Genomic DNA, 26,373 nt, shown 5'->3' with positions numbered 1-26,373 from the left:
TACATGATATAGCAAAGAGTTTCCTATAATTTTTATATTATGACTCAGTTAAAGAAACTTTAAAACCAGCACTACTGGGCAAAGAAGTTTTTAAGATTATATATCATTGGGTAGTCTTTGCAATGGTATTTTAAAAATTTACTAACCTGACTAGCTAAATAAACTAGACTCTGCTCCTATACTAGAACTTTTTCTCTCTATATATGTATTTCTATATATACATATAGTATGAGGATATGAAGGGTGAACATAATATTTACCAATCTACAAACATTACCTCTAAGTTTATACACACTTTATCTCTGGATATTAAAATGTCATAATTGCTAAAGTTTAATGACCCTGTTAAGAGGAATGGAGTAGGCTTCATCTTTTAAAAAATATATAAATTAGTGATAGTACCAGGAAAATTGGAAAATTATTTTGTGATAAAATGGGAAAAATTCTAGCATGGAACTCTAGATGCTGCCAAAAGAGCATTTATTGGTGGTTTGCTGATAATCATGTATAACTTCCATTTTATTATCAGCACCATCATCAAATCATGCCTGTAGGAAGGCTCAATTAATACTTTTGGATGTATAACTTGTTGTTACCATAGATGTGTCCTTCATATTTGTTCATTGGGTAAATGGTTTAAATTAATAGCACCTTAATATATTCATTCCATGATTCTTGAAAATTCAAATTTAACTTACTTATTTTTGTTGTTGTTTCTTTTACTTTGGGTTGGCAAAAGTTGAGGAAATAAGTTGATTGAAAGGATGTTAGCACTCACTTTTATCCAAGATGAGCCTTGGTGACACTGCAGTGAAGTAATACAATTTGTATCGATAGCAAGGAAGACAAAGGTATCATAATTTTGTGAGGCTGGAGACCATGTACACCTTTTCTCTCTCTTCCTTTATAGCTTTATAATAACTTTATAATTTTCTCTGCCCAATCCCACCTCACCTCCACATCCCCTCCATTCCCATCCCTTTTCTCATCCCCTAACCCTTCTTGACCTGCTTCTCTTATAGCTTAACTAGAACTAGTTTTATGTTCAGAGATGGGTGTTTATAATATGTAGTCTTCACAGATTAAGTATATTTATGAAGCAGAAATGGAAGCTTTATTCTAACCATCAAAAACTTTTTGAATTGAACAAGAAAACTCTCAAATTTATGGAAATACAAGGATTCAAAATATTCTATTTTTAAAATTATATTTTAGAAATTTAAAACACTCTTAGTCTTAAAGTATACTGTTGGCAGTGAAATAAACATATATATATATATTAATTAATTAACTGTTATTCTTCAGCCAATGCAATTTTTAACAAGACTGCAGCTGACATAAATAAGACGTCTCTAATTCTGATGAAATGATTCATTATACAGCTTGACTCTATTTTCATATAATTTAAAGATCAATGAAGCAACAGAAAAATAATGACGAGAGAGCTCTATAGCCTCACAACTGTGTTCTGATCCTATTTTTTTGCTGTAAGACGAACTAGCTTATGATTGTTGCAGTTTGCTGCAGTCAGTACAAACAATCAAATCATTTTTACAGTGTTTCTTGCACTAGAGTCAATTTTTTTTTCCTGGAGTGATTTCTTTTTCCTGCTAGCTCTCCAATCTATTCTCTCGCCAGAATCTAAATTGCTCAGGCACCTTTTTGTCCAAACGGATCCACGCTCAGCAACAGTACATGCCTGTCTGAATAGCAGGGAACACTCCTAAGGATGGCAGTGAATCCCAATGAGAAGAGCACTGAATTCAGAGCCAGAGGCCAGAGTGCTTCCGAGTATGGTAGGCTGATAAATGACAAAGTCCTTTCCAGTCTCTCCTTACCCTTCACGCAGGTGACAACTTAGTGCTTCCTTGTCTCAGTGGAATTTTCCTGTAGCGGGTAAAGGAGATGTATGGGTATATCAGTTCCCTTTTGATGTGTAACCAACCAATCACCCCAAAATGCAGTAGCTTGAAACAACCATGATTGACAATTTCTCATGACTGATTGTGTGGTTGGTTCTTCTCTCCACGAGGGGTTGGCTGGACTCACTAGTATAACTGTACTGAGTTGCGTTTGTCCGAGAAGGTCTCTCTCAAGTGTCTGGGGCTTCAGTGCCAGCCATCGGTGGAGGCATCTCATTCTCTCCCCACTTGCTGCCCAATTCCACATGGTCCCTCTTTCTATCAGGACATCCTGGACTTTTTACCCGGAAGCTCAAGGATCTAAGAGAGCAAACGTCAAAGCTTCGGGGCCTATTAAGGGCTAGTCCCCAAACCAGCAGAATGGCTACTTCTGCTGCATTTATTGGGCAGGTCACATTCTACTGGACAAGGCCAGCCTAGTTCAAGAGGAGGGGAAATTCCACCTCTTGATAGAATGAGTGTCATGTGCACACAGGGAGGGGAGAAATTATTGGCAGCTCATTTTTGAGACTATCTATAAGAAAGGTACATTATTTTTTAATGCTGCCCAGATTAATTTCTCCCATTTTTTTCAGTAGTCGTATCCATTTTCCCTCAGGAAATTATTCTTCCTACTCTCAATCCACATACTTTGGGTGAAGTCCCATCCCCAGCTCAACTGTAACGTATGGGACTTGGGTTTAGGTCATTCAGTGCATCGTATTACATTAACCACCGAGGTCAGGCGTGAAATGTGATCTCATCAAAGTCAAGTGGGTGCAATAAAGTTTGTTTCCCTGGTCATTGTGGGATAGAGAGCCTCCTTCTCTTCCCTAGTGGTCTTGAAGCTGAAATGGTGATGGTAACAAGAGATAACAGAAAGTCATCAGAGAACAGATTCAAGCCAGAAGTAGAGCCCTAAGCTGCAGAGAGGAAAAACAGACCCTGATGACATAACTGAGTCCTGGATCTAGCTTGCTGAGGCCAGAACCCCACCTTGGTTTTCTCAGTGCTGTAATGCAATACATTTCTCTCTGTGTATAACGCCTGTGAGTTCACTGGATGGGAAGAGTTCCAACTCATAAAAGTAGAAAGCTAAAATTGTCTGCAATTCCGTTCCCTTCTTGGCTTCTGTAGCCCAAAGTTTAAATGCCTTGAAGGGAAGGGAGTGAGGAGAAGGAATTCCTCTGTTAGAAATATGAAGAAAGAAGGAAGGGTTTTTCCAATATTAAAAAAGAGGTTTTTGGGCTTCCCTGGTGGCGCAGTGGTTGAGAATCTGCCTACCAATGCAGGGAACACGGGTTCGAGCCCTGGTCTGGGAAGATCCCACATGCCGTGGAGCAACTGGGCCCGTGAGCCACAATTACTGAGCCTGTGCGTCTGGAGCCTGTGCTCTGCAACAAGAGAGGCCGCGATAGTGAGAGGCCCGCGCACCGCGATGAAGAGTGGCCCCCGCTCGCTGCAACTAGAGAAAGCCCTCGCACAGAAACGAAGACCCAACACAGCCATAAATAAATAAATAAACAAATACTTTTAAAAAAAAAAAAAAAAGAGGTTTTGTCAGGTTGAGCTTGGGAGTGGGTGGAGGAGACATCAGGTAGGATCTGACATTGCCGTGTGCCCTGAGGAGGTGGCCAGGCCTCAGAGGAGTTGACAGGGTAGTGCACGTTGTGGGGCAGGACCCTAAGCTCCAGGGCACTCACTTTCTCCAGAGAAACCCCAGCCAGGCGTGGCACGGATGCCGCAGAGCTGGCTGGCTTGAAGGACTCACGGAGAATGGGACGGTGAGAGCTCCAGAGCAGGCTCTGAAAATAGCACACTAAGCCCCAGGGGTTCTGCAGTATCCTTGTGAGGAGAGACCTTGGGACCCTCAAGGTCGAGTGGCCTGCCATCCTCAGGGAGTTCAGAGTTAAGTTGATGTTAAAATCACTTTTAGAAAATAAAACAATGACTTTTTGTACATTGGAATGTAGACTGAGACTTATGCTTATTAAGCACTAATAAAATACATGAATTAAAGCAAATTATTTAACATTTCTGGGCAGGAGTGTTCTCCTATACACAAGCTGGAAGATGAGGGATCATGAAATCAAAATATCATGTATGTCTATGATAACTGGAGATGTGTGTGTGTGTGTGTGTGTGTGTGTGTGTAAAATTTCAATTAAAATATTGAGCACCTACTGTGTGTCAAGCACTATGCCGGATGCTGGGGACACAGTGATGAGAAGAATAAGCCTGGTTCCTGCCCTCCCAGAGCCTGTAGTTTAATAGAGACGCAGACAATTAGAGATGGAACTACAGTGCAGTCGGTATGATGGGAGGACGGGCTATGTTTGGAGCATTTAGACGGTGGTTGTGCCTGTCCAAGTCTCCAGGTCATGGAGAGCCACTGAATCCAAGTTGGAAAATAAAGACAGCAGATCTTTACAGAGCAAAGTGGGAAAGGAGGTTTGTTGGGGGCAAGAGTTGTTTTAAGCCGAAGGAACAGCATAGTCAAAGGTCCGAGTGGAGAGAAAGCACGGCAGATTACAGGAACCTGAAGGGTGAGGCACAGGATGAACATAAAGATTGATGAGGTGAATGACAGCCACGAGAGGTAAGGCCGGGGGGCTGAGTGGAGGGCGGGCGCGGCACCAAGTCCCTTCTGTGCTGCTTAAAATGCTTGTCTTAACTTACCAATTTTTCCCTCCCACCACCTGCCCTTTCCCCCTTGGTAACCATCAGTTTGTTTTCTACATCTGTGACTCTATTTCTGTTTCGTAAATTGCTTCATTGGGATTGACATATACACACTACTATGCATAAAATTGATAATAAGAACTACTGTATAGCACAGAGAACTCTGCTCAATACTCTGCAATGAGCTATATGGGAATAGAATCTAAAAAAGAGGGGATATATGCATATGTATAACTGACTCACTTTGCTGTACAGCGGAAATGAACACAACGGTGTAAATCAACTATACTCCAATAAAAATTAATTTAAAAATGTTTGTCTTAGATCATCCAAAATGAAAATAAATAAGGAAACACAAGCTTTAAATGATACATTAAACAATATGGACTTAATTGATATTTATAGGACATTCCACCCAAAAACAACAGAATACACATTTTTCTCAAGTGCTCATGGAACATTCTCCAGGATAGATCATATCTTGGGTCACAAATCAAGCCTTGGTAAATTTAAGAAAATTGAAATCGTATCAAGTATCTTTTCCGACCACAACGCTATGAGACTAGATATCAATTACAGGAAAAGATCTGTAAAAAATACAAACACATGGAGGCTACACAATACATTATTTAATAACGAAGTGATTACTGAAGAAATCAAAGGGGAAATCAAAAAATACCTAGAAACAAATGACAACGGAGACACGACGACCCAAAACCTATGGGACGCAGCAAAAGCAGTGCTAAGAGGGAAGTTTATAGCAATACAAGCCTACCTCAAGAAACAGGAAACATCTCGAATAAACAACCTAACCTTGCACCTAAAGCAATTAGAGAAAGAAGAACAAAAAAACCCCAAAGCCAGCAGAAGGAAAGAAATTATAAAGATCAGGTCAGAAATAAATGAAAAAGAAATGAAGGAAACAATAGCAAAAATCAATGAAACTAAAAGCTGGTTCTTTGAGAAGATAAACAAAATTGATAAACCATTAGCCAGACTCATCAAGAAAAAAAGGGAGAAGACCCAGATCAATAGAATTAGAAATGAAAAAGGAGAAGTAACCACTGACACTGCAGAAATACAAAAGATCATGAGAGATTACTACAAGCAACTCTATGCCAATAAAATGGACAACCTGGAAGAAATGGACAGATTCTTAGAAATGCACAAACTGCCAAGACTGAACCAGGAAGAAATAGAAAATATGAACAGACCAATCACAAGCACTGAAATTGAAACTGTGATTAAAAACCTTCCAACAAACAAAAGCCCAGGACCAGATGGCTTCACAGGTGAATTCTATCAAACATTTAGAGAAGAGCTAACACCTATCCTTCTCAAACTCTTCCAAAATATTGCAGAGGGAGGAACACTCCCCAACTCATTCTACGAGGCCACCATCACCCTGATGCCAAAACCAGACAAAGATGTCACAAAGAAAGAAAACTACAGGCGAATATCACTGATGAACATAGATGCAAAAATCCTCAACAAAATACTAGCAAACAGAATCCAACAGCACATTAAAAGGATCATACACCATGATCAAGTGGGGTTTATCCCAGGAATGCAAGGATTCTTCAATATACGCAAATCAATCAGTGTGATACACCATATTAACAAATTGAAGGAGAAAAACCATATGATCATCTCAATAGATGCAGAGAAAGCTTTCGACAAAATTCAACACCCATTTATGATAAAAGCCCTGCAGAAAGTAGGCATAGAGGGAACTTTCCTCAACATAATAAAGGCCATATATGACAAACCCACAGCCAACATTGTCCTCAATGGTGAAAAACTGAAACCATTTCCACTAAGATCAGGAACAAGACAAGGTTGCCCACTCTCACCACTATTATTCAACATAGTTCTGGAAGTCCTAGCCACAGCAATCAGAGAAGACAAAGAAATAAAAGGAATCCAAATCGGAAAAGAAGAAGTAAAGCTGTCACTATTTGCAGATGACATGATACTATACATAGAGAATCCTAAAGATGCTACCAGAAAACTCCTAGAGCTAATCAATGAATTTGGTAAAGTAGCAGGATACAAAATTAATGCACAGAAATCTCTTGCATTTCTATACACTAATGACGAAAAATCTGAAAGTGAAATTAAGAAAACACTCCCATTTACCATTGCAACAAAAAGAATAAAATATCTAGGAATAAACCTACCTAAGGAGACAAAAGACCTGTATGCAGAAAATTATAAGACACTGATGAAAGAAATTAAAGATGATACAAATAGATGGAGAGATATACCATGTTCCTGGATTGGAAGAATCAACATTGTGAAAATGACTCTACTTCCCAAAGCAATCTACAGATTCAATGCAATCCCTATCAAACTACCACTGGCATTTTTCACAGAACTAGAACAAAAAATTTCACAATTTGTATGGAAACACAAAAGGCCCCGAATAGCCAAAGCCATCTTGAGAACGAAAAATGGAGCTGGGGGAATCAGGCTCCCTGACTTCAGACTATATTACAAAGCTTCAGTAATCAAGACAGTTTGGTACTGGCAGAAAAACAGAAATATAGATCAATGGAACAGGATAGAAAGCCCAGAGATAAACCCACACACATATGGTCAACTTATCTTTGATAAAGGAGGCAAGCATATACAGTGGAGAAAAGACAGCCTCTTCAATAAGTGGTGCTGGGAAAATTGGACAGGAACATGTAAAAGTATGAAATTAGAACACTCCCTGACACCATGCTCAAAAATAAACTCAAAATGGATTAAAGACCTAAGTGTAAGGGCAGACACTATCAAACTCTTAGAGGAAAACATAGGCAGAACACTCTATGACATACATCACAGCAAGATTATTTTTGACCCAGCTCCCAGAGAAATGGAAATAAGAACACAAATAAACAAATGGGACCTAATGAAACTTAAAAGCTTTTGCACAGCAAAGGAAACCATAAACAAGACCAAAAGACAACCCTCAGAATGGGAGAAAATATTTGCAAATGAAGCAACTGACAAAGGATTAATCTCCAAGATTTACAAGCAGCTCATGCAGCTCAATAACAAAAAAACGAACAACCCAATCCAAAAATGGGCAGAAGATCTAAATAGACATTTCTCCAAAGAAGATATACAGATGGCCTACAGACACATGAAAGAATGCTCAACATCATTAATCATTAGAGAAATGCAAATCAAAACTACAATGAGATATCATCTCACACCGGTCAGAATGGCCATCATCAAAAAATCTAGAAACAATAAATGCTGGAGAGGGTGTGGAGGAAAGGGAACACTCTTGCACTGTTGGTGGGAATGTAAATTGATACAGCCACTATGGAGAACAGTATGGAGGTTCCTTAAAAAACTACAAATAGAACTACCATATGACCCAGCAATCCCACTACTGGGCATATACCCTGAGAAAACCATAGGTCAAAAAGAGTCATGTACCAAAATGTTCATTGCAGCTCTATTTACAATAGCCAGGACATGGAAGCAACCTAAATGTCCATCGACAGATGAATGGATGAAGAAGATGTGGCACATATATACAATGGGATATTACTCAGCCATAAAAAGAAATGAAATGGAGGTATTTGTAATGAGGTGGATGGAGTTAGAGTCTGTCATACAGAGTGAAGTAAGTCAGAAAGAGAAAAACAAATACAGTATGCTAACACATATATACGGAATCTAAGGGGAAAAAAAAAAAAAAGGCCATGAAGAACATAGTGGCAAGACAGGAATAAAGACACAGACCTACTAGAGAATGGACTTGAGGATATGGGGAGGGGGTGGGGTGAGATGTGACAGGGTGAGAGAGTGGCATGGACATATATACACTACCAAATGTAAAATAGATAACTAGTGGGAAGCAGCCGCACAGCACAGGGAGATCAGCTCGGTGCTTTGTGACCACCTAGAGGGGTGGGATGGGGAGGGTGGGAGGGAGGGAGATGCAAGAGGGGAGAGAAATGGGAACATATTGTATATGTATAACTGATTCACTTTGTTATAAAGCAGAAGCTAACACACTATTGTAAGGCAATTAAACGTCAATAAAGATGTTAAAAAAAAAAAAAAATGTTTGTCTTGGGGCTTCCCTGGTGGCGCAGTGGTTAAGAATCCGGCTGCCAATGCAGGGGACACGGGTTCGAGTCCTGGTCTGGGAAGATCCCACATGCCACGGAGCAACTAAGCCCACGAGCCACAACTACTGAGCCTGCGCTCTGGAGCCCGCGAGCCACAACTGCTGAGCCCGTGCGCCTAGAGCCCGTGCTCCGCAGCGAAGAGGAGCCCCTGCTTGCCGCAACTAGAGGAAGCCCGCGTGCAGCAACGAAGACCCAACACAGCCAAAAATAAATAAATAAAATAAATAAATTTATTTTAAAAAAATGTTTGTCTTATTTTGATGTTTAGGTGAAGAATTTTAAACCAGGAAATTACATAACCAGGTTCACACTTTTAGGATGATCAGCTGGGCTGCTGAAGAGAGGATAAAATGATGGGGGAAATTGTATGCTGTAAATGGAATGGTTTCTGGCAGTCCACTCCTGCTCTGAAATGCTGTTGTCACTTCCAGGCTGTCATTTCCGACACTGGCCCAGATGTTCCCCGTCCAATTTACAGAATCAGAAATGACTAGCGCTCTTTGGTGGTCTCAGGACAGCTCATTTCTTTCCCTATTCAGCTTTGCCCATCGCGTTCGGCTCTTGTCCTCCGAGCTGTGCTAACAACGCCGCTAACTGGTCTCACCCAGACCTGTAAGTCGCTGGAGGATCTAGCCTCCCTCTGCTGTGTGAGAACTCCTCTGCCTCTGCCTCAACGTATAGAAACTCGCAGCGTCATTATAAATTAATAGTAATAATACACCGAATTCAGAGTTGTTGGAAGAACTGCATATGTGATGTTTATGCAAAGGACCTAGCACATAGTAGGCACTACCATACATGACTATTATTTATAGTTGATCTGATCTTTGGAGCAATTCCATCCTCCTGGCCCTGATTACCTAGAGTAAATCTATGAAAGGAATCAGGATAAATTTAAACCATATTTAGGTCTATCGGCACAAGAGATAGTATCATAACTCAAATGTTGCAGTAAAAACATAATACCCGGCATCTCCAAAGACGCAAAGGAATAAAGAAACTTGAAAGTGCTTATCTTCATTAAAGAAATCTATGAGGTGTGACTGAAGTGACGTGGGTTAAATGGGGCTGTGAAGGCTAGCTCCACAGCCACCCAAACAGTGAACCTCCTTATTTTACAGTTCACGGCAGGAGTACTAGATAGATAAGGGATGTCTGGTGCTTCTACATTAAGTGTAGGTCTCATCTGAATTGCATTTTCGCTATTGTGTTTCCGATGTCCTGAAATAATTTATTATGCTACAAATATCCTCATTTTTTGTTTCTGGGAATTCTGGAAAAAATTTTTATTTACGAAACAGAAGTAGAGAAGTAGAGTCATGGATGTAGAAAACAAACTTAAGGTTACCAGGGGATGGGGGGGAGAGATAAACTGGGAGATTGGAATTGACACATACACCCTACTATGTATAAAATAGATAACTAATAAGAACCTCCGTAGAGCACAGGGAACTGTACTCAATTCTCTGTAATGACCTCTATGGGGAAAGAATCTAAAAACAACAACAACGACAACAAAGTACTACGAGTTTGGAAGAGAAATATAGATTTGTTCATACTGGAAAAGAATTATCAAATCATTTTTATCCTTACTATATCTAAAGTAAATTGAACAACATTTAAAACTGCTTTAGTGGTGGAAAAAAATGATGTCTCACTTGCTTCTGGTAGTTGGACCACATTTCACAATAGACTGAAGGTGAAGTTTCTTAACTTTCCCCCCTGTCCTTTGGGGCATGTAGAATGGCATATCCTTCAATGAGCTTATTTTACGTGAAGAATCTACATTTCTTCTTACATAAATTATTCTAACTTCTGCCTGTCACACTTTACTTTTACTATCTAAAGGGCATCCGTGATTTCTTAAATATTTTTATGTGACTTTGAAAAATGGTGTTGGTTGTGCTTATTTACATAATATGGCACACGTGATAATTTACAGTTTACTACATCACCTAACACTTTTGGATGAAATTACAGATCATGGTCATATCTCCTAATTTTTCATTGAGATCAATGTCAAACACTCTTAAAAATATTAAAAAAAATTTTTTTTCTGCAAGTCTGGGAAGAAAGACACTAAATTTGAAAAGATTTTTTTTTTTTTAATTTTGAGGGCAATCAAAATGTACTAATGTTATCCATAAATATTTATTGGTCTTTGGCAACATTTTTTCTAAATTATTATCAATGAGCCATAGTGTACATCTTCCCAACATGGCTAGTTTTAAAGAGGAACTGTCTCTCTTATTCCATTTTGTCTTGATGGCGCTATCAAAACCAAAATTTTATGTGCAGCATTCCCTCTGTCTCCCAAGTGGTAGCTCAGGGCTGGTACAGGAGCCGTGCAGACTGACGGTAGTGTGTCAACCTCTTGACAAAAGCGAGCAGCCCACAGGTGGTCACATGACCTCCAGCAGAACCAATCAGACTCTGCCATAGACTGTGGTACAGTATCCGGAGTGAGAAGGTCCTTTGCTCTAGGGCTTCTATGCTGGGAAAAGGTAATCACAGAAGGTTAGTGCCATCTTCCACGTCACATGTAGAAAACAGAGACACTTTCTGAGGGATTTTACATCTGAGAGGCACAAAGTGCCTACCCAGGGAGGAGGAGAAGTGTAATTGGTATTGAAATGTGTTAAGACAATGTTACAAGAATGAATTGTTCTGTAGAGAGAAAGGAAAGGGTGGAGATATTCCCGAAGCAATATCCACGTGAAGTTCTAAGCTCATAGGCACCCATCACAAAAGATGCCCCTTACTTGTCATCCATAGAGGAAGGGCCTCCGACGACAGTGAAAGGCAAGCCCAGGGACAGTGAGCTGTTAGTGTTGAGTAGGGTCACTGGCCAGAGCCACCAGACGTCAGGTCGTCACTCGGTTCAGTCTTCTGACCTATGACCCCTTTCAAGGTGTGGTGGAGTTGGGCCCCCCTGGTTTGAGAACAGAGAGCTGTTGATAGGAGTACACTGTGCGCAGCCTGGAGTGTCTGGAGGAGGCAGTGGAGACCGTAGAACCTGCTCGGGAGGTGTGTTCCCAGCCTGCAGGTCTGCCTGGAGGACACGCGCTCATCAGAGCCATCGCACCTCTCGTAGGTGTTATTTAGCTCTGCTTGTCCACAGGCTAAGCATAACTTCATCCCCGGCTGTGCCTCCTGAGCTCCTGCACTGGTTAGACAGTAGCTGGGAGGAGGGTACGGTAGCTGAAGATGTAACACGAGGAGTGACCATCGCCCAAGTATCTTCAAGAGAGAGAGCTAAGCCTGACATCTCCCAATAAATGGAGTGGGGCAGGGAGATAAAGACATCTGTAATGAAGCATAAAGTATGTTCCCGGATCCACTGAAATGTGAGGTGAGTGAAAGGAGCATTGGATGGAATTATGAGACTCCTAACCCCTTCTCTGTCAAAGATCGATGCTTTGAAGGACACATTCAAATTAATAATAATAATTTGAGTCTCAGGGTCTCGATACATCACATTCTAATTTCTCTGTAATGATTAACTTCAGTTGAGTAAACTCAAATGACCACTCAGCACTCAGAGGTTTGCTGTATCACTCTCTTAGGTGATGTCTCATACTCTCATTCTCCTTTCTTCATGCCGTACACAACCCTTCCTTTTATAATCCTTAAAAGAGGAACTCGTTTAATACTTAGCTGAAAAACAACAACCAAATGGAACAAAAAATGCTACGAGGAGGAAACTCGTCCTCTGACAAAGCCCGCTGCGGCATCCTTGTCTGTGCTCGTCCTCCCCCTCCTCCTCCCCTTTACAGATGGGCATCCTGCCCCTGTTTACCTTCCCCCTTGCAGCTGTGATTTCTCCTGCCCTCCTGATTTAGTCAAATAAGCATATAAGCATGCTCTGGAATCCACCTTCCTCTCATCATGCCTTTCTATTCCCAACATCCTTGCCCTGTTTCTCTTCTTCCTCTCAGAGCAAATTTTCTTACAAGATGCAACGTTTTCACTTTCCCTCTTCTTTCACTCTTCAGCGCAATCTGTTTGCTTCCATTCCCACCACTCTTCAGATATTACCCTTACCAAGGTCACTAGGAATCTTCAATTTGCCAGATTTAAAGAGTACTTCTTCGAGCCTTCCCTGACTTGTCTCTGTATCACCCCTTGTTTGAAACAATCTCTTCCCGCCCCTTCTCTCACTGTTTCCAATCACGTCAGCCACTTCTCTAATTCACTGATTCCTACTCTTCTGCAGTACATCCAACGATAGTCCTCAGGTTCCTTCCTGGAATCTCTCTTTTACCCTCCCCCTAAGTAAGTCCTTCTATTTCTGTGGCTTTTCATAACATCTCTGTGCTGTGAAGACATACAAGTGCATCTGCAGATCAGTTCAGTCCTCAGTTGTCCAACTGGCAACTTGACATTTCTACTGGGATGCTTCAAAGGCATCTCAACACTTAACATGTACAAATGAGGTCTCTCCAGGACCTCTATTTCCTCCCTACAACTCCTTCATTTTAATAAATGGAGCCTTGAACCAGAAACCCAGGAGGCATTCTTGACCCCTTTCCCTTTTTCAACTCACATCAATCAAACATCCCATCATGTCAGTTTTATGTCCAAATTGTCTGTCCAGTTTTCTCCATCTCTCCCATTGCTTCAATTCCAATCAACATCATCTCTCAACTGGCCTGGTTTTTCTGTTCCTTTCTCTTCCATTCCCCTTTTCACAATGCAAACAAAATAATCCTTTAAAAGTAGGAATCAGCTCAAGTCACTCTACTACTTAATATACATTAACATTTTCCCATTGTAGTGAACCTGATTTGCAGACTCTCTACAATGGCTTATAATGTCTAATGTGGTAGGACTCCTTGCTGTCTCTCTAACCCTACATCACCTCTCCATCACTCCTCACCAGCCATACTGGCCCTCGTCAGCTTCTGGAACAAGGTACACTCTTTTCCTCATAAAGTAAATCTGAAATGGGACCTGAAATCTACATTTCTAACAAACTACCAGGTGATATGAATGCTACTCTTTCAGTTGCAAAGGCCTAGATTGACAACCAAAGCTTCAATTCACTTTTCTGTTTATTCTATAGATGATATCTATTGGTCATCCACTTAGTGTAAAAACTACAGGGAGGAACGTAGGTAACGGAAAGAGAATAAGGCACTCTACCCAGAGAGGAGTGACGCTCTGATTGAAGGATAAGGTAAGTAGCTAGTCACTCCAGGGGAAATGGGATCCATTTAAAAGGATGTGGAAGAACAATTGACTTGGAGATGGTGGATTATAAGAGGGTGAAAGATGCAAAAGTTCTGTCTCAAAAAATAGGTATTTCCACAGGTGAAGGAGAAGTAAATGACAAACAGAAGTAAAAGTACATTGGACATAAATTATGGAAGATGCTAATTATAATAATAGTGTTAATAAAACTAATACTAGGGGCTTCCCTGGTGGCGCAATGGTTAAGAATCTGCCTGCCAGTGCAGGGGACACGGGTTCGAGCCCTGGTCCAGGAAGATCTCACATGCCGCGGAGCAACTAAGCCTGTGCACCACAACTACTGAGCCTGTGCTCTAGAGCCCACGAGCCACAACTACTGAGCCCGCGTGCCACAACTACTGAAGGCCAAGCACCTAGAGCCCATGCTCTGCAACAAGAGAAGCCACTGTGATGAGAAGCCCGTGCACAGCAATGAAGAGTAGCCCCCGCTTGCTGCAACTAGAGAAAGCCCACGCACAGCAACGTAGACACAGCACAGCCAAAAATAAAAATAAATAAATTAAATAAATTAAAACAAAACAAAACAAAAAACTAATAGTAGCAATAAAACTAACATTCACTGAGCCTTTACAATATGCCAGGTGATTTCAAAACATGTATATATTTATTATTTATATACATAATATATTTAAATGTATGTTTATGTATTATATATTTATACTTCAAACCATATATATTAATTATATATAGTATAATAAATATATATTAAAATTATAAATGTGCTATTTATTATATATAATATAAATTATTTATTATATAAGTTCATTTAATCTTCAAAATAACCTAGAAGTTGGTGCTATAATTATGCTGTTTTCCAGGGGCAGAAGTAGAGGAGAGAATTTAAGCCACTTGCCCACGTTTACCTGTTTAGTAAGTGGCAGAGACAGGATATGAACGCAGGTGGTTTGTGGCAGTTGGTGATTACAAAACTCAGACTCTAGACTCCAAACCATTGCATCAGATTGCTTCTAATATCCTAAGCCTACCGAACTAGAATATATACTTCAACTAGACCCAATGTTATTTATGCATGTGATGGTTTTAGAAGCTCTGCTCCAAACTAAGTGAATTCTGAGAGCTCTTGTAATTCTGAGGTTTTATTAAAAAGCTTCTGAGGAGCATTTAGTGGCAGCAGTGGGTGCTTGCTCAGACTATAAACATTTAATGGTGAGAGGATATTAACTAGAAAACTCCCTTTTTTCCCTAAAAATAAGGTGGTGATGGGGCAAGTGGAGTTAGAAAATATCTCTTGCGGGTTAAACATGTGAACAATACATGAAATAAAATAAGGACTAAAATGTATACTGAAGGATCACCTAGCATAGGTTTTTGGGTTTTTTTTCACATATCTGAAGTGTTTGTCTTTAATTCCATATAAATTTCTTACAGATTATACCATCAGTTAGCTGAAGTGAAAAAGCAAAAGGAAGAGAAAGCAAAGCAAGACGCAGATGCCCAAAACAGAGCAACAGGGCAAAAGAATTTCATAAGGTGAGCAGCCAGTCCCACAATGTCTAAGACATTTTTCATGTCTAAAGCACATCAGAACTATAACTGATAAACTGAGGGAACGCCACAGAAAACAGTAGAGAAACTTCGAGCCAAAAACATATGCTGACTTTCCACACAAAGTGTAAAGGGTTTTTTTTTTTTTAATTACGTGTAACATAGACAAAATTATTTAAGTCAATAAATTTTTAAGGAATCTGACATGTTCTGATTCTTTCCAAGGCCAATCATCTTAGTTCCTCCAAACTCATAATCTTCAAGATAAAATAGCCCTCTCAGAGAGAAGTTGTCATGTGAATCAGCCCACAATTCTTTTAGTTGGGCTTCTTTGATCTCCAGTGGAATATGGACACACTTCAGAAATCCCCACCTGGAATCTTTGGGATCCAATTTCCTCAAGTGGTTTACTTTAGGACCATATTTAGGGTCAGGAGATGGATCTGCCTAGTTCTGAATTTGACATCCTCTAAAAATGTATTAGGTTCAAATCATATTCACTCCTAAGCCATCACACCCTAGAACAGTACAGATCATTGGGATATGCCAATATCTAAGATAAAAAAAGTTTGACTATTAGGTTTTTCATAGTTTACTTGGCAGCTCTGTCTTGTAGTTCTTTCCCACAGATCTAACAGGTAATTCTACGAGTAAAGGAAACCACACAGATACTCTATGAGGCGTTTCCAGCGAAGGTTTTTTAAAAGATACACCAATGAGCCTAACTCAAGAGAGATGCTAACGTGATTATAAATGTCAGTTGCATAGAGGACATTGCAAGAAACATGCCACATTCTTTAAAAGTGTGTGAATACAAACTAAGGCCATAGAATATAAAGGGCACTGAGGCCTGATACTTTCCGCATCCTTAAGTCTATGGGCTCTAAATACTAATCTGGTGTGTTTACAAAATAAGTATGGATACAGACCAAACATTAAGGAGCTGAGAACGGAAGTAATAACGGGAACAAACAGAAGAGAGGAATCACATCACCATCCAGGGTTTTTGGTGCCCTGCGGGATCTGACCAAAGTTACCTATTTTTCTCTTTGACTTTTTTGTCTATTTTGCTTCTTATCCCCTCACCCCCTTTTTTTCTTCTCACTATTTTTAATGCCGTACTCTTTTTTCTTTTTTTTTAATTTTTTCTTTTCTCATTTTATATTTTTTTGCATTTTTGTATTTTTTCTTTTTCTCATCTTTTCCTTTTTATTTTTTCTTAATTCTTTTACTCTCTTAATTTTTCTCGTTTTAAAATTCTTTGTGCCTTTTTTCAGTTTCCTTTTCTTTTACTTTTCTCACTTTGTTCGTTTTTCTTTTTCTCAGTTTTATTTTTCCTTTATTCATATTTTCTTACTTTTACTTTTTAACTTAGTTTGTAGGGTTTTTTTTTGTTTACTATTATTTTTGTCTGTTATTGTGGTTTGATCCCTTTATAATGACCAGTTAATTGGGTGAACTGTATTAGTCAGGGCTCAACAGAGAATAAAACCAATAGGATATATAATATATGTATTTTATATATAATATATATAATATGTATATATGTATTTTATATATATAATGTATACATATTATATATACTATGTATCGTATGTATTTTATTATAGGTTATATAAGAGTGTATTGCTATTATATAATAATATAATTGTTATTTATAATTTTATATTATAGTATGGATTTATTATAGATTATATAATAGTGTATTGCTATTATATAATAATGTAATTGTTATTTATAATTTTATATTATAGTATGGATTTATTATAGATTATATGCATATATGTATAATAAGGAACTAGCTCACGGGATTACGGAGGCTGAGAAGTCCCATCCCACGATCTGCCGTCTGCGAGCCGGAGCCCCAGGAAAGCCAGTGGTGGGATTCAGTCCAGCCTGAGCAAACTCCTGAGAGCTGGAGGAGCTGATGGTATGAATCCCAGTCTCAGGACAGAAGAAGATGTAATGAGCTGTCCCAGCTCGACAACGAGGCAGGAAAAAGGTGGAAAAAGTGCCTCCGGCCTCCCCTTTCTGTTCTCTTCGCAGACCCTCCGTGGAGGGGAGGCCGCCCACCCACACTGGGGCCGCGGAGCTGCTTTCCTGAGTCCGCTGGTTCAGATGCTCATCTTCTCCAGAACTGCTCTCACAGACACACCCAGAAATGATGCGTAATCTGGGCACCCTGGGCCAGTCGAGTTGACACACAAAATTAGCCATCGTGCGGACTTTGGGCCCGGCTTTACTTTGAGGGGATTTGGAGCAGCTTTTCACCATTCTAAACTGACCTTTTAGAAAATGGAGCGGTCGGCCCCACACACTGCGGGGCCTCTCGGCCACCTCGGGTTAGACCCAGAAAGGCAGCTACCACCTCCTCAAGCCTGCTGGCGATGGTGGGCGCACACCCTGCCTGGGAACGCGGTGGCCGCGAAGACCAGTAACATGGTTCAGCAGAGCTGCACCAAGGTCCGGGGACGGCCACACAGAGTCCAAAGCACGAAGGCCTTGGAGCCCTTGCCGTGCAGTAAACCAGTGGAGGAGACTTGTCCCATTACCTCGTGGCCCATGGCAGCAAGAAAGAGAGAGAGAGAGAGAGAGAGAGAGGCCTGAGGCGACCTCCACCAGATCGTGTCTGCCGTACAGTCCTGTCCTCAGGGGTGGCTCGTCCCCAGGGACTGCTGTGGCCTGATTGTCTGCGTCCCCCCAAGTCCACATGTTGATGGGTTTGGACCCCCAACAGATCCCCCATGCGTATCCTAACGTGGCGGTATTTGGAGGGGGCCCTTGGGAGGTAACTGGGGTCAGAGGAGGTGATAAGGGTGCGGGCCCATGATTGCAGGAAGAGGAGGTGAGACCAGAGCTTTCTCTCTCCACCGCGGGAGGACACAGAGCGAGGCAACCGTCTGCCAGCCAGGAGGAGAGTTCTCTCCAGGAGCCGGATCCACTGGGACGTTGACCTTGGACCTCACAGCCTCCAGAGCTGTGAGAAAGAAATATCTGTAGTTGAAGCCACCCAGGCTGTGGTATGTCGTTACAGGGGCTCAAACTGAGTGAGAGATCCAAAGCAGAAAACCTATTTTTGGAGGCTGATGGTGGAGATTTTGGCTCCAGCAATGAATTCCCCCAGGGCAACAAGCTGGGCACCTTCTGTGGCACTGCCCCACATGCCGCCGGGAACTCTTCCAGGGCGAAAAGTACCGCAGCCCTGCGGTGCGTGTGTATGGCCTGGCGGCCATCCTCTACAGGCCGCTCAGCGGGTCCCTGCCTTTTCATGGACAGACGACAAGGAGATGTAGGAGCAGGTACTGAGCAGAGCAGACACTGTTCCACGTGTCCACGGAGTGTGAGACCCGCTCACGAGATGCCTTACCCTCACCCCCAGCAAGAGAGGCACTTCAGCAGAAACCATGAGCATCCACGGATGAACGTGGGCCACGAGGGGGAGCTAAGGCCTTGCGCTGAGCCGCTTCCTGACCGCGAGGATCCCTGAGAGACGCAGTAATGGTGTCCGTGGGCTAGACACGGGAGGAGATCCAGGACTCGTCAATGGAGCAGAAGTGAGACAAAGTGATGACCACCTGTCTGCTCCTGGGCCGCATGAGATCCAAGCAGGGGGGCTACGCCATGACTCTGAAGCCCTCACCTGTAGCTGGTCCCACCAACACCATCCTGCAAGGTACAGCACAGGGTTTCTGCCAACCCAAAGCAGCGGAGTTTCAGCCAACGTGTCACTCTCACCTTTAATTCTTACTCGAAGAAGAGTCAGAGTAGAAGCAACTCAGAAAATCAGTGGCTGGGGAGGAGTGGAAGTCAGGGCAGAGGCCAGCAGCGCATCTAAAGTGCCTTCCAGCCTTCTCTCCTGCGCGGAGAGGAAGACCACCTCCCCAGCGCACCCCCCAGGGTGGCCCTGTGCCTGCCTCTCCTGCGCGGCATCAGCAGCCGGGTGGGAACCCCAGACAGTAGCATCTCCCCCCAGGGCGCACCCTCCAAAGGACACTGCCTCCCCTGTGGGCAGCTGGTGCAGGCGCAGAACCAGTGGAATTTGCCTGATGGCGTGAGGTGTGACCCAGGCCCTTCTTCAGGTGATACCCGGGGCTAGCAAGGGGCCACGGGGAGATTTTTCATCTCCTCTGCGGACGCTCGCGTTTCAAGTTGGCCAGGAAAAAAACCAGCATCAAGTTGAAAGCAGACTGCAGTAGATCAAACACGACGTGGTGGGCAGCAGAGGTGGGCGAGGCAGTGATAAAATCAAGAAAGAATGTCAGGAGGTCAGGTTATGGTCTCTGCCCTTCACATGGAGCCAGAAGATCATGAACGCCACGGAGCCCAACAAGGCAGTGCTGGAGATGAGCCAGGTGTGGGTGAGAAGAGCTGCGGGTGGGAGCAGAGCAAGAAGTACACGCTCTGTGTGTGCATCGTACACCAGCCAGGAGGGCTTCGTGCAGTGGAGGGTGCAGGTGTGCAAACTGCCCTGGTGTCCCCTCCACGGGGCTCAGACTAAGAGGGTACCCAGCACCTCCATGACCCTCCAAAGCATAACTGCTAAGCTTAAAAGACTGCCAGGAGGAGTCTGGGACAAGAGGGGAAGCCATGTTTGTGCAAGAGGAAGGATGGCTCTATAGAAATAAACACCCACACACACACACACACACACGTATACTCTAACTTATATATTGTGTTTAAATACAATAGTTAAAAACAAACAAATAACACCCTGCTTTACTGTTACAGCTGTCACAAGACACTTGTCCACAACTTTGCAAGAGAAGGCCTTGACTCCTTCAAAATTCTCTTGTGACCTAACTGAAAAAAAAAAACCCCAAAAAACAAAAACAATAACAAAAAAACCAAACCCTTCCCTTCAAGGTGAATGAAAGCCTGGTGAGACTATCCTAAGAATAGGACTCATGTCAATGGACTGGAAAGGGGACTCTATTTGGGAGCTGTGGTGTTGGTTTTTCTTCCTTGAGGGAAAACAAGGCTTGAGGGTCACATCTATATGATAAATATTGCTATGAAACGACCATTCCAATATTTTAAGCCTAAAAGAAACAAACAGAAAATTAAACTAAACAACAGAAATGATACGAGTCTTGTGGACGGCATTTCCACTCCCTGAAAAACCAGCTTGCTCTCCGAAAACCTCCCTCTCATCATTCATTATCCTGCTCAAGGATCCATGGCTTCCTCTTGACTCTTTCATATATAAATTATTTTGATTGGCTTTTATGGCCACCCATAAACTATTTCCATTCATCTTCTCTATTAGTATTTGCATTTGCAACTAGCATTTGTATAGCTCTTTAACATTTTCAAGGTCTTTTTCAAATGCATTATCTCATTTAAATTTGATTCAGACTTTTTTTTTTCTTTCCTTCCAACTCCTAATATCACTGCAGTAGACTTTAGAATGCCTATGGCTGACCCTCCCAACACCTGTCCTCAAAGTCCCTCCCCTCCATACCAATTACCATCACCTCCACTGCACTTTGCAAATCTACTCCTTTGTTCTCACCCTGGGCCTTACTCCCAATTGTTTAACTTACGAGATCTTGAGGTCTAATTCAGCAATATTTGAACATAAGCTTCTGTCTGTCCCCATCTTTCAGCTTTATTTCCACTAAATTGGCTTTTAAACTTCATTCACACTTTGCGTAACTTTACCCCTTCTGTTACCTGAGTCCCAATCTACTTTCCTTCCCTGCTGAGCTACGAATAGGGTGTCTACATTCTCTTCCTACCCCCCACTTCCTCATTACCTATTGTCCTTCAAAGTTACCTGCTCCTCACCTTTGACAATACTCTTGCTAATTGTTGGAGAAGGTCATCGTGCGGACGTGACTGGGGAGTTGGACCCAGGCAGTGGAGACTCCTCACGCCCCCACTGTCCTTGGACTGTACTTTCTGCCCACTGTTCCCACACTCGGAGTCATTTTCAAGGACGCAGCCTTGAGAGAGCAGTGTGTTATTGAGACCATCTGGATGGTCTACATTACTGAAGCCAGTTAAGGGCTCTCTCTATAAACTCTGAAGAGTCTGGCGGGCAGGGGTGGACATCTGCTGGTCTTGTGGCCCCCAAGACAAGCCTCCTAAGTCAATCCCCTCCCTTATTACACTGCTACCTCCCAACCTGGAGTAGCTGCCTCTTCCTTTGGTCTCTCTTTGTCCCCCCGTGTACGGGGGCCAGTTTCGAATTCCCAGGAACCCTTGACGTATTGAACCAGCACTCCTGTTTCACCAGTGACCTGATAACTGCTAAATCCAGAGGGAACTTCTCAGCCCTCATCTTATTGGCTCTGTCTGTGAAATCTAATCCAGGTGACACTACTTTCTTCCCGACACTCCCCTCGCAGGACTTCCTCTGGGTTCTTTCCCTACACTGAGACGTTTCTTTTGCACTCCTATTCATGGACTCCTCTGGCCCACACTAATTAACGTCTGTGTGTTCCAATCTCCCGCTGATGGTGTTCCTTCCTTTTCATTCTACATTCTCCCAAGATGAATCAAAACTGTGGCGATGTTGGAATGATATCTGACAGAGCCAGAAAATGCTCAAGCAAACTCCAGTCACTCTGTGCCTAGGTCAAACCCCTGCAGTTTGCAATAGAATGTGGAATGAAACTTCTCCACTCATCTCGGGATTTAGCTAAAGCCTCAATTTTGAGTTCAGTGGTGGATTAGAACCTCCATATTCTAAAAAAGAAGTGCTAGTCTCATCCGCACAGGACTTGTGAAGAGGTGGCCCAGGCAGTGGGGTTGGAGAAGGAGGATGAGTGGGGAGATGGTTTGGAGGCAGAATCGTAGGGACTGATGGACAATTAGGTGAGAGGAATGAGAAAACAGAAATACTGGAGAATTGGCGTTATGAATAGAATATATTGAGGCAATGAGTTAATTGAATTCCCATATAAAATTATGTAATTTATTAAAGCTTAGGTGAAATAATGGCTTCTTTGTATCTGAGATCCAGAATATTGATGCCCATTTGTATGGTCACTGTAAGGTAGATTACTTAAACATTAAATTTCGACACATTAATTTATAATCAGCCAAAAGAGAGACAGCATCAAGATGTTGATTATTACATAGCAGTATATAATGAGATATATCTTTATTGTATTTCAGAATTCTTACTAGGAGTATCTAAAATATTTATGAATTATTCTTAATATTGGAAGATGATACCACCACCTTTCTCAAGCATGTGGCTAGCCATATAACTATTGAGAGATAGTGTGGTGAACTGATTAAGCTCATGGGCTCTGGAGCATTTCTGCTTGGGTTTGAATCTCACGTTTCTGTTTATTATCTATATGAATTTGGGTAAGTGATTTATTTCTTTGTGGCTCAGTTTCCTTATCAGTAGAGTGGGAATAACTGTATCTCCCTTATAAGTTTGTTGTGAGAACTATATGCGTTAATGTAAAGCCTTTAGAACAGTGCCTGACACTTAATAAACCACACTTAATTTATGTTATAATTATTATTTTGTATTTCAGAATCATGGTGTAATTCCACTGGAAAAAGAATAGTTCTAATTTTAGAATTATAATATCTTGAAATAGAGCCTCAGGAAATAAGAAGTAAGTTGTCTGTGGTGATCCAAAAGCTGTGCTTATGAATTAATCTCCAAACATTCATCATTTATCTTTCTTGGACCCAGGTATAAGTATTATGCTTTGCTGCAATCACGGCTCATGTTCGTCAATTTCCAGAACGGTGATGCATTTCTCAGTGGTACCTTGAACACTTTTAACTTTTATCGACTACTTCCTTTCCCCACCCACAAGAACAACTTTCTATTTACATTTAATTGAAAGGCATTCACGGCATCCTTCCAGGAGTGTGCCTCTTCCATTACGTGAGAAACAGCTGTGCAAACGTTTCTCTGCCATTTTAATGATATGCTCAGCATTTCTTCATGTTTTTCTGCCAAACATGCTCTGAATTATTTTTCGTATCGTGTCTTCTCCATTACTTAGCAATGTTCCTCAAGGTTGGTAACCATGCACTTCATTTCATTCTTCTGCTTATTCATGGCATAGATTTGTATACTTTAGGGTGTGTCCTGTACGAAAAAGGAGCTTGAGATACTTTGGGGACTGACTTACTGAAATAACTTCTCCACTATGAATCCTGAAAGAACTAGGCCAATAGCCCAAGGAATTATATAATTTTTTTTTTTTTTTTTTTTAGCTTGAAGGGACCTTAGAGATCACTTTTTCCAGGTCTTTCATGTTACAAATTAAGCAACTGAGTCCCACTATGTTAGTAGTAGAGCCAAAATCACAACCGATTCCTCCCACCTGGCAAGCCCAGTTGTTTTTTCAGCACTATCTACTGCTTCTTGCACTGAGTCATTTATTTTCCAGGTGACTTCTGCATATGATGATGATGATGTGTTTGTGTGTGTGTGTCTCTTTTAGGACTTTATAGCTTTACCAGGTTACAGAAAGAAATATATTTAACAGAGAAGAAAGAAAAGAGACATAAATTCAAGGGAGAATTTTCTCTTCCTATTGCCTTAATGTTGTTATTAAGGGGAAAACTGGAATACTGAAAACAAGAGAAGATTTTAGGGAATGTAGAAATCATCCCATCAAACTCTTCTGGAAGAATCTTTCCTGCTCTCCACGTTGGGGACGATTATCTTGGCTACCCGGTCGTCCGTGGGGCGCTGAGACGGTTTGGGTGTGTAATGTGTGTTTAACGTAGGGGGGCGGGGAAGGGCGTTTGCACGTGGCTCGCCCGGGCCTGAGCGGGGAGGGGAGGGGGCCCGGGGGGGGGCGCGGCGGGAACCGCGAGGCCGCAGCCAGTCGCCCGCGGCGCAGGTGGGAAGAGGGAGGGGTCTGCGCGGCCGCCGCGGAGCCGGGAGCCCCGGGAGCCGGCGAGGCTGGGAGGGGCGAGGCCGTCACTCGCCGCGGCGCGCGGAGCAGGGGAGGCGCGCGGAGCCCTCGGCCCCGGGCTGCGCCGGCCGCTTGCGCTCCGGAGGGGCCGCAGGGAAGGGGGACGCGGCGCCATGGGTGAGTGAGGCTCGGCCTCGGGGGCGGCTGTGCCGGGAAGAAAGTGGGTGTCGGTCGGCCTCGGACCGCATCGCTCCCCGCCTCCCCCGTCCGTCTGTGGACTTTTCCCGGGCGCCGGGGGAGGACCGCGGCCCGGGGGTCGCCGCGCGCGGGCGGCCCGGGGTCGGGGGGAGGATAAGGAGAGTCGGGGGGCGGGGTGGCTGTCCCCACGTGTGCCACGTTTCAGTGTGCGGTTCGGCGAGCAAGTTGAGACGGGGCTCGAGGAGTGGCGACGTCGTGCACTTTCCATTCGCCCAGGTTTGCGTGCGGGAAGGCGCTGGGACGGGGCGAGTTGGGGACCCTTTCCAGCCCCCGCCTCGGCGGCCCGCCACCGCGGCACAAAAGGCTTGTCGTGGAGGCTGGAGGCCGACGTGCCTCCAGCAGAGCTGGGCCGGTGGCGAGGGGCGCGGGCTGCCCGTCCCGGCCCCGGTCCCGGGGCGCTGGGGCGCGCGCCGCTCCGCTCAAGTTTCTAGACGGGGCCCGCCCGCTTCCGAGCTGAGCGGCTGCAGCTGCAACGGCCCCGGGAGTGTGGGTGGGCGGAGGGGGAGCGGGTGTGAACCCGTCGGGCCAAGCGGAGCCCGAGGAGGCGGCGTCCCACGAGGAGGCTTGGGCGCGGGGGCCGGAGCGCAGGCGTCACGCGCCCTGCAGAGGCGGCGCGGCCCGGCCCGGAGGCCGGAGGGGCCTGGCCGTGCCGCCGCTCACGGTTACTGAGCAGCGAGCGACCCAGCGGCGGCCCGGCTGGCTCGTCGACGCCCGCGTTCTCGGTGCTTCGCGTCCGAGCGCGTTACGCCCCTCCCCCGGCCTCTCGCTTGTCCTTTGTTGTCCGGGATTTCTTCCAGGGTAAAGGAGGCCTTTGGGATTGACGTGCTCGGGTGCAGATTCCTAAATTCCCACAGGCTCGAGGGTTAGGGGGTGCTTTGACTGCTAATCGGTGCCGTTCGTAGACGCTGGCCAACTTGGAAGAAAGGAAAAAAGAGAAAGCCGAGGACATTTTTGCCTGTGAATGTTAATTGTGGTCAAGACGTGTGTAGTCCCTTGCGTGATTCTGGAGAAGTTTTAGAAAGACCCATTTTTAGGGCCTTTGAATAAAATAGTGTTGCAGATGATCTGCAAGAAGAACTGTCTTTAAAAGTTTTCTGAAACGGAAGGAATGTTTTCAAGTTAAAAAGGAAAGATAAAACATTTTCCCAAGTACGGCAGAATGAGTTTCAGGCTCTTCCTTCCTGCCTCCCTCCCTCCCTCCCTCTCTCTCTCTCTCTCTCTCTCTCTCTCTCCCCCTCTCCCTCCCTTCTTTCTTGCCTTTCTTTCTAAATACATGGGCATATAAACTCTTGTTAGAATAGCACATAGAGGGAAAAAGCTCTCATAAATGGAAAACCAAAATAATTGACTGATGTAACCCATTCATTTTACTAAAAACATTAAGATGCTATTTGGATGCAACATAAAATCTCTAGAAAGAATGACATTTTTGCCTTGTAACCTTAAGCTTGAGTGGACTGTCTATCAACGGGTAAAGTACACATAATTTTGCAGTTAATTATTTCTCTAGGTTGCATTTCCAAGCTATAATGAAAACGGTTGGTCTTGGCTTTTACTTCAATGTTCTTGGATACATTACACACGATCCCAGGTTACAGGAGAGTGTTCTCCGGGGCAGGGGGTGGAGTTAGCACCTGAGCTCTTCTGCCAATCCTGAGCTTGAAGACTTCTCTGTCCTACCTGTAAACTGACAGATACCTAAAGTTTGTCTCTTCCTTTTTCTGCCAGGAATGGACTACCTTTTCCTATTGTAATCGAGGTCACTAAAAACTCATGTAGGTGTCAGATGGCTAG

General features: G+C 43.3%; 1 protein-coding gene and 1 pseudogene across 1 annotated transcript in view; one reads left to right on the top strand and one right to left on the bottom strand.

Moving 5' to 3' along the window:
• Window positions 1–16,081: 16,081 nt before the first annotated feature.
• LOC114238706 (small nucleolar RNA SNORA18) lies at window positions 16,082–16,205 on the bottom strand (annotated as a pseudogene).
• An 8,140-nt stretch (window positions 16,206–24,345) lies between these two features.
• The window catches only part of GPM6A (glycoprotein M6A), a 260,729-nt gene continuing 258,701 nt past the window's right edge, over window positions 24,346–26,373 (top strand). The window contains exon 1 of the mRNA XM_057537457.1: window positions 24,346–24,498. Within this exon, the coding sequence (XP_057393440.1) occupies window positions 24,495–24,498 (4 nt within the window). The 5' untranslated portion in view covers window positions 24,346–24,494. The remainder of the gene's footprint in view (window positions 24,499–26,373) is intronic.

This window comes from Balaenoptera acutorostrata, chromosome 21 (assembly GCF_949987535.1).
Source record: "Balaenoptera acutorostrata chromosome 21, mBalAcu1.1, whole genome shotgun sequence".
NCBI classification, from domain to species: Eukaryota; Metazoa; Chordata; class Mammalia; order Artiodactyla; family Balaenopteridae; genus Balaenoptera; species Balaenoptera acutorostrata.
The sequence above is the reverse complement of the archived record's forward strand: the minus strand, read 5'-3'. Positions and strand labels throughout refer to the sequence as shown.